The 16,268-nt window shown below is 53.1% G+C and overlaps 1 protein-coding gene across 1 annotated transcript in view; it reads left to right on the plus strand.

The window, feature by feature from the left end:
• The window catches only part of LOC119966923 (dynein heavy chain 8, axonemal-like), a 1,786,259-nt gene that overhangs the window by 498,513 nt on the left and 1,271,478 nt on the right, over positions 1-16,268 (plus strand). Inside the window, exon 17 of the mRNA XM_038798881.1 lies at positions 15,105-15,240. Coding sequence (XP_038654809.1) covers positions 15,105-15,240 — 136 coding nt within the window. The remainder of the gene's footprint in view (positions 1-15,104; positions 15,241-16,268) is intronic.

Below are 16,268 nucleotides of genomic sequence, written 5' to 3' on the forward strand. Positions count from 1 at the left end.
CAACTTATACCCAGAGAAACCCCCGAATTCACTAAGAATCCTCACCATCTCCGGCATCCCCCCCACCGGGTCCGCCACATACAGCAACAGGTCGTCCGCATAAAGCGACACTCGATGCTCCTCCCCACCCCGCACCAGGCCCCTCCAGTTCCCTGACTCCCTCAACGCCATGGCCAGGGGCTCAATCGCCAACGCGAAGAGCAAGGGGGACAGGGGGCACCCCTGTAGTGAAATACTTGGGCCACCCATCCCTTCCTCAGCCGAACCTGGTCCACCACTCTCAGGTGTGTCTCCTGGAGCATGGCCACATCCGCCTTCAGCCCCTTCAGGTGCGCAAACACCCGGGCCCGTTTGACCGGCCCATTCAGCCCCCTCACATTCCAGGTTATCAGCCGGATCAGAGGGCTCCCTGCCCCCCTTCCCTGCCGATTAGCCATACCCCATCCTTTGCCCACCACCTGCCAGCGTCCCCCGCTCTGCCAGTTTCCCACGGCGGCAACTCCCCCCCTCCAGCACCCCCTGCGTCCTCCAGCTCCTTCCTGACCGTTTCAGCAGCAACCCGGTACACACCCCCCCCCCCCACCCACCCCCAAGGCTAGGACCCCTCCTGGCCGCGCCACTCCCTCCATAGCACTCCCGTGAGCCAGCTAACTTCTGCTGACCCCAGCGACTCCCGCCCTACCTCCGACTCCTCCCCACGTGGGACTACCCCTCCTCCATCGTGCCCGTCAACGGGTCCTCCTCCCCCCACGTTCTTGCGCGGGAAAAGTAAACAGCCAGCAACGACCCGCGCTTCTCAGCCCCAACCCCGCCCCCACCATCTCCCAGCGCGGGAAACCCGCAGAAAGCCCGAGCTTTCGCCCTGCCCGGCCCCGCCTCTTCTAGGGCAACTCCCATTGTCAGTCCCCCCCACCAGCTCCCCGAACTCCCCGTTTACCCCCCTGCCCGAACCCGTCCACCAGACCCCTACAGAAAAACCAATACATAAAAGACAAATCGACATCACCCCACCCATCCTAAGGCCAACCCACATCTTACATTAAACCAAGCAAATACAAGTACAGTATTATACAGCATCCCCATCATAGACCCTCAGTTTGAGTCCAATTTCTCGGCCTGGACAAAGGCCCACGCCTCCTCCGGGGACTCAAAATAATGGTGCCGATCATTATAGGTGACCCACAGACGCGCCGGCTGCAACATGCCGAACTTCACACTCCGTCTGTGGAGCACCGCCTTCGTCCGGTTAAACCCGGCCCTCCGCCTCGCCACCTCCGCACTCCAGTACTGGAAGATCCGCACCTCCGTATTCTCCGACTTGGCCCACCGGAGCACACACTCACGATCCACGAACCGATTAAACCGCACCAACACCGCCCGCGGCGGCTCGTTCGGCTTGGGCCTCGTAGCCAGAATTCTGTGGGCCCCCTCTAGCTCCAGGGGCCCCTGGAAGGACCCAGCCCCCATCAGCGAGTTTAACATAACCACCACATAGGGTTCAAGGTACGATCCCTCCAGCCCCTCCGTGAGGCCCAGGATCCGCAAATTCTTCCTGCTCGACCGGTTGTCCAGCTCCTTGAACCGCTCCTGCCATCTTTTATGGAGTGCCTCATGCATCTCCACCTTCCCCGCGACGCCCACGGCCTCATCCTCCCTTTCAGAGGCCTGCTTCTGCAGCTCCCGGATCGCAGCCCCCTGGGCTGTCTGAGTCTCCATCAGCTCCCTGGTGGTTACCTTCAATGACTCCAGCAGCTCCAACTTAAGCTCCTGGAAGCAGCGCAGCAGAGTTGCCTGCTGCTCCTGAGCCCACAGCCTCCAGTCCCCCGGGTCTCCGCCGGCCGCCATTTTGTGTTCCTTCTCCCGCTTTTTCAGGGGTGCTTTCTCCGTTTTTCTCCTTACCCCACTCCTGGTCCGGACCATAGGACCATAGGAGTCGACTCCTGTCCTCTTCCCACGTCGGGATTTGCCGATACAGCTCCGTTGGGGGCCCTGAAAAGAGCCCCAAAGTCCGTTTTCAGCGGGAGCTGCCGAATGTGCGGCTTAGCTCCGCATTGCTGCCACCGAACGTCCGTTACACTATCTCTAATTAACAATGCCACCCCCCCACCTCTTTTACCACCCTCCCTAATTTTATTGAAACATCTATAACCAGGAACCTCCAACAACCATTTCTGCCCCTCTTCTATCCAGGTTTCCGTGATGGCCACCACGTCGTCGTCCCAAGTACCGACCCATGCCTTAAGTTCACTGACCTTATTCCTAATGCTTCTTGCGTTGACGTATACACACTTCAACCCATCTCCGTGCCTGCAAGTACTCTCCTTTGTCAGTGTTACCTTCCCCACTGCTTCACTACACGCTTTGGCGTCCTGAATATCGGCTACCTTAGTTAAGGATCCTGAAGACACGATCTGAGACGTCATGGAACCTGGCAGCCGGGAGGCAACAAACCATCCGAGAGTCTCGCCCGTGCCCACAGAAACGCCTGTCTGTACCTCTAACTATTGAGTCCCCCTATCACTAGTGCTCTCCTGATCTCCCCCTTCCCTTCTGAGCCCCAGAGCTGGACCTCGTGCCAGAGACCCGGTCACTGCAACCTACCCCTGCTAGATAATCTCCCCCAACAGTGTCCAAGCGGTATACTAATTGTTGAGAGGAACAACCACAGGGGATCCCTGCACTGACTGCTTTCTTCTCTTCCCACTGATGTGTTGGCTGGCTGGATTGATGTGGACTGCGCTTGATGCAGTGTAGTGAGAGACAGACTTCCAACACTTGATGAGATGCAACACAATTTAATTTAACATCTAAACTGTAATACATGTTCAACTGTGGGTTGACACTATGCTGACTTGAATGGAAACCTGACACTAGCCTGACCAGAGTTACTAGCTACCACATGGTGTTTGTGCTGGCTGGCACACGAGCTCCGACTGTCTCAGAGACTTGGTCCCAAGAGAGCAGGAAAACTGGTATAGTGGTTGTGTCCTGTCTGGTGATTGGCTGCTCTGTTCTGTGTGCTTACTGGTCATCCTGTGTGTCAATCACTGCCTTCTGCACTCCATTATTTACATAGATGTATTTTATGACATCTTCCCCCTTTTTTTTTAGTGTCTGTGTTCAGATAATAAATAGTAAGGTGCCTATGCGTGTCACCGTGTATATGTGCGTGACTATATTCAGAATGTGTTAAAATGATCTTATATACATAGGAAGGTGTCGCTAGTGCAGGTATAGGGCAGATGAAATGGTAGAAACGATATTTACAGAGGTCAAAACAATGAGGTAACAAAATTGTGCAAAAGTTCAGTCTATAAGTTTAGTCTTTGCAATGGGCGACAAATTCTGGTTGACCGCCTCAAGGGTGCATCAGGTGCCGCCTGCACTAGGATAGGCGGGACTGTCGCCAATGCGGTGGTCGCAGAGGTCGGCAGGATTGCTGGTAGATCGGTGGCCTTGTGGTCGGGCACGTCCGGAGGAAGCATTGTTGGAGGCGGGACATCACGGTTGGGTGGCGGGCGTGGAACTCTGCACAGCGCCCATCTGTTGCGTCGTACGGAGGAGCCATCATCCATGCGGACGAGGAATGATCTCGGGGCCACTGCTTGACCACCACAGCTGTGGCAGACCAGCCACCGTCAGGCAGCTGCACACGAACATGATCATTTGGGACCAGCTCGGGGAGATCGTGGCATGAGCATTGTATGCTAATTTCTGTTGGGCCCGAGACTGCTGCATCTTCTGTATGACCGTGAGGTGGTCAAGGTCTGGAACACGGATGGCTGGAACCGTAATTCGCAGAATTCGATTGATGAGCATCTGTGCAGGAGACAACCCAGTGGTCAGCTGGGTTGTTCTGTATGCCAGCAGCGCCAGGTTGAAGTCGGAGCCTGAGTCTGCAGCCTTGCAGAGTAATCTCTTAAGGATATGGACCCCTTTCTCGGCCTTCCCGTTTGACTGCGGGCAGTGGGGGCTGGAGGTGACATGACGAAATTTGTATCGCCGGGCAAACTCAGACCACTCCTGGCTGTAAAAACAGGGACCGTTGTCACTCATCACTGTGAGCGGTATCCCATGTCTGGAAATGTTTCTTTGCATGCTTTAATCACTGCCTTCGACGTGAGGTCAGTTTCACCACTTTGGGGTATTTGGAGAAGTAGTACAGCTTGCGACTGGATGCGTCCAGCTGTATTTGCCAGAACCCCTTGGTGGCATCCAGCTTCGTAAAAAATTTGGCTTGAGCCATCTCGCTGGTCAACTCTTCTCATTTTGGTATCGGGTAATGTTCCCGCATGATGTTGCGATTTAGATCTTTGGGGTCGATGTAGATTCTAAGCTCCCCTGACGGTTTCTTGACGCAGACCATGAAGCTGACCCAGTCGGTGGGTTCTGTGACCTTTGTTATGATATCCTGGTCCTGGAGGTCCTGCAACTGCTGCTTGAGGCGGTCCTTGAGGGGTGCCGGGACCCGACGCGGTGCGTGAACCACAGGTCGTTTGGTTTGAGCAGGATTTTGTAACAGTATGGGAGTGTGCCCATTCCGATGAACACGCTGTGGTATTGCGTGATGATGTCATCATTTTCAGCTTAGAAGTTTTCATCAGGTGAGGAAGTCGTCTGTCAGGATGACATGGTGTGGACTCGCTGAACCAGGTTCAGGAGTTTGCAGGCCCGAGCACTGCGCAAGGATGCTCTGTCAGGTCCTACAATCTCAAATCGCAGTGTTGCTTTAAATGATTTATTGGAAACGTTGAGTTGGCATGAGCCACTGGCAGCTATGGCATTGCCATTGTAGTCAAGGAGCTGGCAGGCCGGTGGAAGAATGCTAGGTTTGACGTGGATGGTGTCGAGATCAGATTTCGAGATGAGGTTCGCCGATGCACCGGTGTCCAGCTGGAACCGGATGCGAGCCTTGTTTTTTTTTTTAAAATAATTTTTATTGAAGAAATTTTTCAAAATACAAACATTTTAACCCCCCCTACATTTACATTTAAATTATAACAAAACCAAGTCAAACCCCCCTACTTAACAAGAAAAAGAAAAAAGTCCCCCCCCCCCTACTCGCGCGTCCCCCCCCCCCCCGCCGGCGAACCGACAGTCAGACCAACTTATCATTTCTGGCAGCGTCCTCGGGCAGGCCTTGCCCGTGCCACCACCGCTACCGTACTTCCTTCGTCTTTGTCCCCCCCTCCCCCCCCCCTCCTCCCCCCTCCCTCCCGCCCTCCCCTCCCCTCCCGGGTTGCTGCTGTCACGGCCTCAGTTTCTATCTCTGATCCAAGAGGTCTAGGAAGGGTTGCCATCGCCTGAAAAACCCCTGCACCGACCCTCTCAGGGCGAATTTGATCCTTTCCAATTGGATGAAGTTTGCCATGTCGTTTAACCAGGTGTTAACACTCGGAGGCCTTTCGTCCCTCCACTGAATCAGGATCCTCCTCCGAGCCACCAAGGACGCAAAGGCTAATATTCCAGCCTCCCTCGCCTCCTGTACCCCCGGTTCCACCCCAACCCCGAAGATCGCAAGTCCCCATCCTGGCTTGACCCTGGACCCCACCACTCTCGACACCGTCCCTGCCACCCCCTTCCAGAACTCCTCCAGTGCCGGACATGCCCAGAACATATGTGCATGATTCGCAGGGCTTCCCGAACATCTAATACACCTGTCTTCACCCCCGAAAAACCGACTCATCCTTGTCCCCGTCATGTGGGCTCTATGCAGTACCTTAAATTGAATGAGACTTAGTCTCGCACATGACGACGACGAGTTGACCCTCTCCAGGGCGTCTGCCCATGTCCCGTCCTCTATCTGTTCCCCCAGCTCTAACTCCCACTTATCTTTCAGCTCCTCTACTGGTACCTCCTCCACCTCCTGCATAATCTTATAGATGTCCGAGATCTTCCCCTCCCCAACCCAGACCCCTGATAGCACCCTATCACTCACCCCCCTGTCGGGGAGCGCGGGGAACCCCGCTACCTGTCGTCTGGCAAACGCCTTCACTTGGAGGTACCTGAACGTGTTCCCCGGGGGGAGCCCAAATTTCTCCTCCAGCTCTCCCAGGCTCGCAAACCTCCCCTCTATAAACAAGTCCCTCAGTTGTCTAATACCCGCCCTCTGCCAGCTCTGGAATCCCCCTCCTGTGTTTCCCGGCGCAAATCTGTGGTTCCCTCTTAGTGGTGCCCCTATCAGACCTCCCACTTCCCCCCTGTGTCGCCTCCACTGCCCCCAGATCTTGAGGGTGGCCGCCACCACCGGGCTCGTGGTATACCTCGTGGGAGGGAGCGACCATGGTGCCGTTACCAGTGCCCCTAAGCTTATGTTGCCGCAGGACGCCCTCTCCATGCGCTTCCAGGCTGCCCCCTCCCCTTCCATCATCCACTTTCGTACCATCGATGTATTTGCCGCCCAGTAATATCCTGAAAGGTTGGGTAACGCCAGCCCTCCACTATCCCTACTCCGCTCCAAAAAGACCCTTCTAACTCTTGGGGTGCCATGTGCCCACACATACCCCATGATACTACTCGTTACCTTCTTGAAAAAGGCCCTGGGGAGGAAGATGGGCAGACACTGGAACAAAAACAAGAACCTCGGGAGGACCGTCATTTTAACTGACTGCACCCTCCCTGCCAGCGACAGCGGCACCATGTCCCACCTCTTAAACTCCTCCTCCATCTGTTCCACCAGTCTGGAAAAGTTCAACTTGTGGAGGGTCCCCCAGTTCTTTGCCACCTGCACCCCCAAATACCTAAAACTTTTAACTGCTCTTTTGAAGGGGAGCCTCCCAATTCCCTCCCCTTGGTCTCCCGGGTGTATTACAAAGACCTCACTTTTCCCCAGATTTAATTTATATCCCGAAAAGTCCCCGAACTCCGCTAGTATCCCCATTACCTCCGGCATTCCCCCCTCCGGGTCTGCCACATACAACAACAAATCATCCGCATAGAGCGAGACCCGATGTTCCTCCCCTCCCCTTGTCAGTCCTCTCCACCCCCCTGAACCCCTCAGTGCCATCGCCAACGGCTCAATCGCTAATGCAAGAGTAAGGGAGATAGGGGACATCCCTGCCTAGTACCTCGATGGAGCCCAAAATATTCTGACCTCCTCCCGTTTGTTACCACACTTGCCATCGGAGCTGAATAGAGCAGTTTTACCCACTTGATAAATCCCTCCCCAAACCCAAACCTTTCCAACGTCTCCCACAAGTATTCCCACTCCACCCTGTCAAATGCCTTCTCCGCGTCCAGCGCTACCACTATCTCCGCCTCCCCTTCCACTGCTGGCATCATAATCACATTTAACAATCTCCGGACATTTGTGTTAAGTTGGCGTCCCTTCACGAACCCCGTCTGGTCTTCATGGACTACCCCTGGCACACAGTCCTCTATCCTGGTTGCCAGGACCTTTGCTAACAGCTTGGCGTCAACATTCAGGAGGGAGATGGGCCTGTAGGACCCGCACTGGACCGGGTCCTTGTCCCGCTTCAAAATCAAGGAGATCAGGGCCTGCGACATTGTTGGGGGCAGAACCCCCCCCCTCGCGCGCCTCATTAAAGGCTCGCACCAGCACTGGACCCACCAAGTCCACAAATTTCCTGTAAAACTCCACCGGGAACCCATCCGGCCCCGGCGCCTTCCCCGCCTGCATCTGGCCTATCCCTTTAATTAGCTCCTGCAGCTCTATCGGCGCCCCCAACCCTTCCACCAGCTCCTCCTGTACCTTTGGGAACCCCAATTTGTCGAGAAAGTTCTTCATTCCCCCTCTCCTCTTCGGCGGTTCAGACCTATACAATTCCCTATAGAAGTCCCTAAAGACCCTATTCACCTCTTGCCCCTTCTGCACTACGTCCCCACCCCTCTCTCTCACTCCCCCAATCTCTCTGGCTGCATCTCGCTTACGAAGCTGGTGTGCCAGCATCCTGCTCGCCTTTTCCCCGTACTCATACGCCGCACCCTGCGCCCTTCTCCACTGCATTTCCGCCTTCCTAGTGGTCAGTAGGTCGAACCTGGCCTGCAAGCTACGCCGCTCCCTTAGTAGCCCCTCCTCTGGTGCCGCCGCATATTTCCTATCTACTTCTAGGAGCTCCCCCACCAGCCTCTCCCTTTCCTGCCTCTCCTTCCTCTCTCTGTGTGCCCTTATGGAGATCAGCTCTCCTCTAATCACTGCTTTCAAGGCCTCCCAGACCGTCCCCACCTGCACCTCACCTGTGTCATTCGTACCCAGATAGTTCTCAATGCCCGTTCTCACCCTTCTGCACACCTCTTCGTCCGCCAACAGCCCTACATCCAGGCGCCACAACGGGCGTTGGTCCCGCGCCTCCCCCATGTCCACGTCCACCCAATGTGGTGCATGGTCCGATATCGCAATGGCCGAGTACTCCGTGTCCTGCACTCTCGGTATCAGCCCCCTGTTCAATACGAAAAAATCGATCCTAGAGTACACTCTGTGGACGTGGGAGAAAAAAGAATACTCCCTCGCCCTAGGCCTACCAAATCTCCATGGGTCTACCCCTCCCATCTGCTCCATGAACCCCCTTAACACCTCTGCCGCTGCCGGCCTCCTATTCGTCCTGGAACTCGATCTATCCAGCCCAGGGTCTAACACCGTATTAAAGTCCCCTCCCATGATCAGGCCCCCTGCCTCCAGTCCCGGGATGAGGCCCAGCAGGCGCCTCATAAAACCCGCGTCGTCCCAGTTCGGGGCATACACATTTACCAGTACCACATTCTCTCCCTGCAGCCTACCCCTCACCATCACGTACCTGCCCTCCTTGTCTGCCACCACCTCTGCCGCCACAAACGACACCCTCTTTCCCACCAAAATCGCCACCCCCCCAGTTCTTGATATCCAAGCCTGAGTGGAACACCTGTCCCACCCACCCCCTTCTCAGGCGGACCTGATCTGCTACCCTCAAATGAGTCTCCTGCAGCATTGCTACATCAGCCTTCAGTCCCTTCAGGTGTGAGAAGACCCTTGATCTTTTGACCGGCCCATTCAGCCCCCTTACGTTCCACGTGATCAGTCGGGTCGCAGAGCGACCCGTCCCTACTCCCTGTCGATTAGCCATGTCTTGTCCCTTGCTCGCCCCGGGTCATCCCTTCTTTTCTGACCCGCTTCCCATAGCGATGGCCTCCCCCCCACCCCCCCGGCTCTCCCCTTCTCGTCCCTGGTCTTTCCAGCAGCAACCCGGTGTCCCCCCCCCAGCACCCCCCCCCCCTTCCCCCCCCCCCCCCAGGCTAGGACCCCTCCTAGCCGCGATGTACCCCACATCGTACTCCCGAGAGTCAGCTGGTCTCCGCTGACCCGGCTGCTCCTGCCACATTCCGACTCCTCCCGGTTCACCCCATCTGCGCCCGTGAAAGATCCCCTTAAAACCCCCGAGAAAGACCCGCATAATCAACCCGCTCCCCCCCGTCCCGTCTCCCCAACTTAACGATATAAATACCCAATGGCAACTAAATACATAAATACTTAACTACATACTTAAATAACAAAATAATTAACTAGCTATCAACTAACAGTGTGCCCAACCATCACCCTCCATCAAACAGTATAAATAACCGCAGATAACCATAACCCGAAAAGAAAAAAAAGAACAAAAAACCCCCCCAAGCACCCAAAGAAAAAGGGTAAGAGGGGTAAATAACTAAGGGAAATTGGAAACGGGAAGAAACACCCCATAAGAAGCCAACGACCCACAATAGAGATTTCAACAGTACAAATATACAGAAACACCCAACAACTCGAAACCTTCAAAATATTCAGAAAAGTCAACCGTTCGAGAAAAAACACCCCAAACAATCCACGAAACTGTTACCCAGTTCCGACCTGGCCTGAAAAAGAAAAGGGCCACTTGCTCAATCAAGAGTCCCCCGGCGGCTACGACCGCCGGTGCTCCCAGGTTTTAGTTCGTGTCCAACTTTTCCTCTTGTACAAAGGTCCAGGCCTCCTCTGGGGACTCGAAATAGTGATGTTGGTCCTTGTAGGTGACCCACAAGCGCGCCGGTTGCAGCATTCCAAATTTGATCTTTTTCGCGTGTAGCACCGCCTTTGTCCGGTTGTACCGGGCCCGCCGCTTTGCCACCTCCGCACTCCAGTCCTGGTACACCCTTACCGTCGAGTTCTGCCACTTGCTGCTTTTCTCCCTTTTTGCCCACCTCAGGACTTTCTCTCGATCACTTAGCCGCTGGAACCTCACCAGCACTGCCCTCGGGGGCTCGTTTGCCCTAGGCCTCCTGGCCATGACCCGGTATGCCTCTTCCAATTCCAGGGGCGCCGGACCGGCCCCTTCCCCCATTAGGGAGCTCAACATCTCCGCCACATATCCCGGGAGATCCGACCCCTCCAGGCCTTCTTCCAGGCCCAGGATCCTCAAATTTTTCCTCCTCATCCGAGTGTCCAGCTCCTCGAAGCGGCTCTGCCACTTCATGTGGAGTGCCTCGTGCACCTCCACCTTTGCCCCGATGACTGTGGCCTCCTCCTCCCTCGCGGTCATCTCCTGCTGCAGATCTTTAATCGACGCCTCTTGGATCGCCTGGGCTCCCACCAACCTGGTGGCCGTCGCGTTCATGGACTCTAAGAGCTCCACTTTCATCTCCGTGAAAAAACGGAGGAGAGCGGCCTGCTGCTCCTCCGCCCATTTCTTCCACTCCTCCGATGCACCGCCGGCCGCCATTTTGATTTTCTTCCCCCGCTTTTTTTGGGGAGCTGCTGCCGTTTTTCTTGCCGCTCCACTCCGGGTACCGACCATAAAATCGGTCTAGTTCTCCTCAGGGGACCTTCCCCCACCGGGATTCGTTTTTTCAGCGCCGTTGGGGCCCTCCAATTGGCCCAAAAACACCTTTGTTGCAGGAGCTTCCAAATGTGCGGCTTAGCTAGTCATAGCCGCAACCGGAAGTCGGATGCGAGCCTTGTTGACTGTGAGGACAGCATACCACTTGTCGTCGGGATCCACGCTGAGGATCGGGAGGTGCTTCACTATCTTGGAGAGAGGCAGTGCATGTTTCGTAATGATGCCCACCCGGTATGGGGGTTTGAGGCACTCAGCCTCAGGATCTGTTGGGCTGTCGGGGTCGGAGTCTGGCGTGGCCTGCTGTATGGAACGGACGCTTCTGCGCCGTGGCTGGGACCGCTGGATACTGGACAGTGGAGCAGAACTGCAAAGGGCTGCGTAGTGGCCAAGCTTGCCACACTGTAGACACCGTCGTGATTTTGTCAGACATTGCAGCTTTAAATGGGCGGAGCCACAATTCGGACAATTCATGATGCCAACGTCAGCGAGTTCCGTGCTCCAACGCACATGTGCAGTGCGGTCGAACGATGTACGCACCTTCGCGGGTTGATCTTCTGCCTCGCCGTCCACTCGGTCGTGGCGTGCATGCGCAGGGGCCCGGGAAAGTTGTGCGAAATGGCTCAACCCGACCTCATCGATCTGTAGGCCCTGCATTTGTTCGATGGCCTGTACCCGTTCCGTCTCGTGGCAGGTTTGCTTTGCCGTTTCTGCCACCCTGATGTGGGAATACCGATTGTTAGCATGTTCGTGGAGAACGCACGTTTCGATGGCGACGGTGAGGGTGAGCTGCTTGACTTTCAGGAGCTGCTGGCGAAGGGAATCGGAGTGGACCCTGAAAACGATCTGATCCCGGATCATGGAATCAGTTGTGGAGTCATAGTTACATGACTGCGCGAGGATGTGGAGATGGGTCAAAAAGGATTGAAAAGGTTCATCCTTACCCTGAAGCCTCTGCTGGAAAACGTACCGTTCAAAGCTCGCATTCACCTCAATGTCACAGTGGCTGTCGAACTTCAGCAGGACTGTTTTGAATTTCGTCTTGTCTTCGCCTTCAGAGAATGGAAGGGAGTTGTAGATGTGGATTGCGTGGTCCCCGGCTGTGACGATGAATAGTGCGATCTTCCTGGTGTCCGATGCAGCCTCGAAGGTCGGTGGCTTCGAGATAGAGGTGGAACTTTTGTTTGAAGATCTTCCAATTTTCACCGAGGTTGCCGGCGATGCGGAGCTGCGGAGGAGGGCGGACGTTTTTCATCTCACCGGATGGCTGTTTGCTGGTCAATGCTGATTCACTCAAGGTAGGTCCGTCAATTTTCAGCATCCAAACCTGGTACCATGATGTGTTGGGCTGGCTGGGTCGATGTGGACTGCACTTGATGCAGTGTAGCGAGAGACAGACTTCCAACATTGATGAGATGCAACACGATTTTATTTAACATCTAAACTATAATACGTGTTCAACTGGGGGTTGACACTATGCTGACTTGAATGGAGACCTGACACTAGCCTGACCAGACTCACCAGCTACCACATGGTGTTTGTACTGGCTATCTCACGAGCTCTGACTGTCTCAGTGGCTGGGTCCAGAGAAAGCGGGAAAACTGGTGCCCTCTGGCTTTATAGTAGTCGTGTCCTGTCTGGTGACAGGCTGCTCTGTTCTGTGTGCTTACTGGTCATCCTGTGTGTCAATCACTGCCTGTCTGCACTCCATTATATACATAGATGTATATTATGACACCCACCTCTAACTGTTACCCAGCTACCTTTGTTCTTAGGGGTAACTATGTCCCTGTAGCTTCTATCTGTCACCCCCTCAGCTTCCCGAATGATCCTCAGTTCATCCAGCTCCAGTTCTCTAACATGGTCTGTGAGGAGCTGGAGATGGCTGCACTTCCCGCAGGTGAACTCAACAAGGACACCTGTGGTCTCCCTTACCTCGAACATTCTGCAGGAGGAACATTCCACTGCACTCGCTCCCATCACCTCTACTCAGTCTCCCAGTAAAAAAAAGTAAATAGCTTACCTGCTCACAGCACTTAGTCTTTTTTTTAGGTTAGAGGAGGAGGGAGGGTGGGAGACACTACATGTGTCATGTCTCATGTTTCCTCACCGTTCAAATTTATTGGGTAATACAACCTTCCCAGGTCTCCCCACGGCCGACTTCCGGTTACCTGCTCCGAAAGAGTAAGTTAAAACTCAAAAACTTAGCTTACCTTTCAGTTCTCCCCTCCAAAAATTGCTCCCCTCACTGACCGCTCCACTGGAAGAATGAAGCCGAAACCTCAGAGGTAAGTGCCTTTTTAAGGAGGGAGATAAATCACTTGGTTTCATGGTGTACCGAAAGCGACCTCTCTCCAAATGTCGAAAGACCAAGGAACTGATCATCGACTTCAGGAAGCGTAGCATGACACACACTCCCATCTGCATCAATGGCTCTGAAGTGGATGTGGCCGTTAGCTTTATGTTCCTGGGGGTACCATCACCAACAGTCTGTCCTGGTCACTCACATTGATGCAACTGTCAAGGAAGCCCAACAACGTCTCTGCTTCCTAAGGAAGCTAAAGAAATTTGGCATGTCTGCATCGAATCTCACAAACTTTTACAGATGTGCGATAGAGAGCATCCTATCCGGCTGCATCACAGCCTGGTATGGCAACTGCTCAGTCCAAGATCGCAAGAAACTACAGTGTGGTGAACTCAGCCGAATGCATCACACAAGCTTGCCACCCCCACATTGATTCTGTATACACCTCCCGCTGCCTCAGGAAGGCAGACAGCATTATCATAGACCCCTCCCACCCAAGCAGTGCCTGGAACTCGCTGCTGGAAGAGGTGGTGTACGCAGGGATGATAGTAATGGTTAAGGGTTGTCTTGACAAATACGTGAAAATTACGGGAATATAGGGATTCGGGCCCCAGAAATGTAGAAGATTTTAGTTTAAATGGGCAGCATTGTCGGCATAGGCTTGTTGGTCCGAAGGGCTTGTTCCTGTGCTATACTTTTCTTTGCTCTTTGTTCTTTGTTCTTCTAGACCCTTCCATCAGGCAGAAGATACAGAAGTCTGAAGACCCGCACATCCAAACATAGGAACAGCTTCTTCCCCACAGCTACAAGACTCCTCAACGACTCCCCCTCAGACTGATCTGTTTCCCTCTAAGAACACTATTCACGATGCCCGACGTTTCGGTTGCTCATGTATTTACTTTGTTCGGCCCCTTGTTCCACACTGTAACGAATCACCATTTATCAATGTTCTCTGTTGATTATTCTATTTCTCTACTATGGACATACTGTGTACCTTCCCTCGGCCGCAGAAAAATACGTTTCACTGTACTCCGGTACATGTGACAACAAATCAAAATCAAATCAATTGTACTTACGGAAGGGACAGGCATAAATGACTTTCTTCAACAGAATTTGGGTCCACAGAAGTGTTCCAGAATTGTTTTCTTGCCTGGATTGTCATTGGAAAATTAACCTTCCTGGAAAGGTGGAGCAGGCTACCCATTACATTACTAAACTTGTCATCTCAAACTTGTGAATCCAAAATCACATTATGGCAATAATAAATGTAATCATTTGTCGACGAGTCTGAAGAAAAACTGACCAGGGATCTGCTGATTGTTGTAAAGATAATAATGGTTCACAACTCATAGGAGATCAAAAAGAGCTTGTTTCATCACATGTTCAATGGTACAGAACCCACTTATCCCACATGAGTCTTTAAGCTGCACATTAACCTCTCTAATCTCATTTCCCCTCTCCCAATTTGCTTGTGGTTTGGGTTACAATTCAGAGATTTGAGGTTCTCCTTCTTAATTTGCGGCCAAGCTCCTCATACGGGCTAATATGGAAAGCTTTGACAACATGGGACTCTTCTCAGCAAGTTTTGCAGTACCAAACTCCATTGCAGTTTGACAGAAGGCTTTTTGATTAAAAAATGACGAGTTTTCGTTTTACAAGTAAAACATTTTTTCATGATGTTTTCTGTTTGTTATATCATAAATGTAATTTTAGCTATACATATTGCCTGAATATTGAAATGAAATGAAAATCGCTTATTGTCACGAGTAGGCTTCAAAATGAAGTTACTGTGAAAAGCCTCTAGTCGCCACATTCCGGCGCCTGTTCAGGGAGGCTGTTACGGGAATCGAACCGTGCCGCTGGCCTGCTTGGTCTGCTTTCAAAGCCAGCGATTTAGCCCTGTGCTAAACAGCCCCAGATTGTCATGTCCTGTGTGGAAATATTTTTGCACTTATGAACATGTATGTTGTCAGCCCTAAGCTTAAATCTAAATCATTAAATGCTTCTTTTTGTTTCAGAAAAGTTCTGACATACTAAAAAGCTCTCGGGGCATGTCAATCGTGCGCATGTACAACAAAGTTGCTTATGTACTTGTAAAGTTTGAAGTATTGTATCACAAGGCCTGGATAAAAGAAATTTCAACAATGAAATATGGTAAGTAAATGATTCATTTTAATAAAACTGCACTACTGTATTATGGTAGATTTTACAACTGAATTCCTTTGGTTCTGGCCAGATTCTCCTAGCCCCCCGCCGGGCCAGAGAATTTCCGCAACCGCGCCACACAGCCCCGACGCCAGCACGCGATCCTCCGAGGTGCGATGAATCGGCGTCATTTGCGCGGCACATTTGGTGTGGCACCAGTCGCGGGCCACTGTACAAGGACAGGCCGCCAATTCCCCGGCCCGGATTAAGCGGAAAAAGCAGAGTCCCTCCGGCGCCGTCCACACCTGGTCGCTGCCGGAGGGAACTCTGCGCGAAGGGTCGGGGGGCGGCCTGTGGAGAGGGGGGGGGGGGGGGGGGGGGGGGGGGAGGGAGGGGGGCTCTGTCCCCGGGGGGTGGCCTCCGATGGGATCTGGCTTTCACGACGGCTCGGACACTCTGTCCCGCGATTGGAGAATCGTGTCCTTAGCTTTTGTTGCTCATTATTCTGAGATTCACATCTCAGCTGGAAAATCTTTTTTATTATTTTTCCCATTGCTGCTCCTCTGTCATTTAATGTCTCCTGTCTTCTGACCAGTGACTTAGCTTCCCTTTTTGTTCTGTTGCCACACACCCATAAGACCTAAAACCATAAGATATGGGAACAAAATTCGCCCACCGAGTCGGCTCCACCATTAATAATCTTGTCACAAGTAGGCTTACATTAACACTGCAATGAAGTTACGGTGAAAATTTGATCATGGCTGATATGTTCGTCATCCCCATTCTCCTGCCCATCCTCATAACCCCTGATCCCGTTATTAATCAATGCAGGTAGGGAATATACAGTGAATGGTAGAACCTTCAAGAGTTTTGAAAGTCAGAGAGATCTAGGTGTACAGGTCCACAGGTCACTGAAAGGGGCAACAAAGGTGGAGAAGGTAGTCAAGAAGGCATATGGCATGCTTGCCTTCATTGGCCGGGGCATTGAGTACAATAATTGGCAAGTCATGTTGGAGCTGGATAGAACCTTAGTGAGG

This window comes from Scyliorhinus canicula, chromosome 6 (genome assembly GCF_902713615.1).
Source record: "Scyliorhinus canicula chromosome 6, sScyCan1.1, whole genome shotgun sequence".
NCBI lineage: Eukaryota > Metazoa > Chordata > Chondrichthyes > Carcharhiniformes > Scyliorhinidae > Scyliorhinus > Scyliorhinus canicula.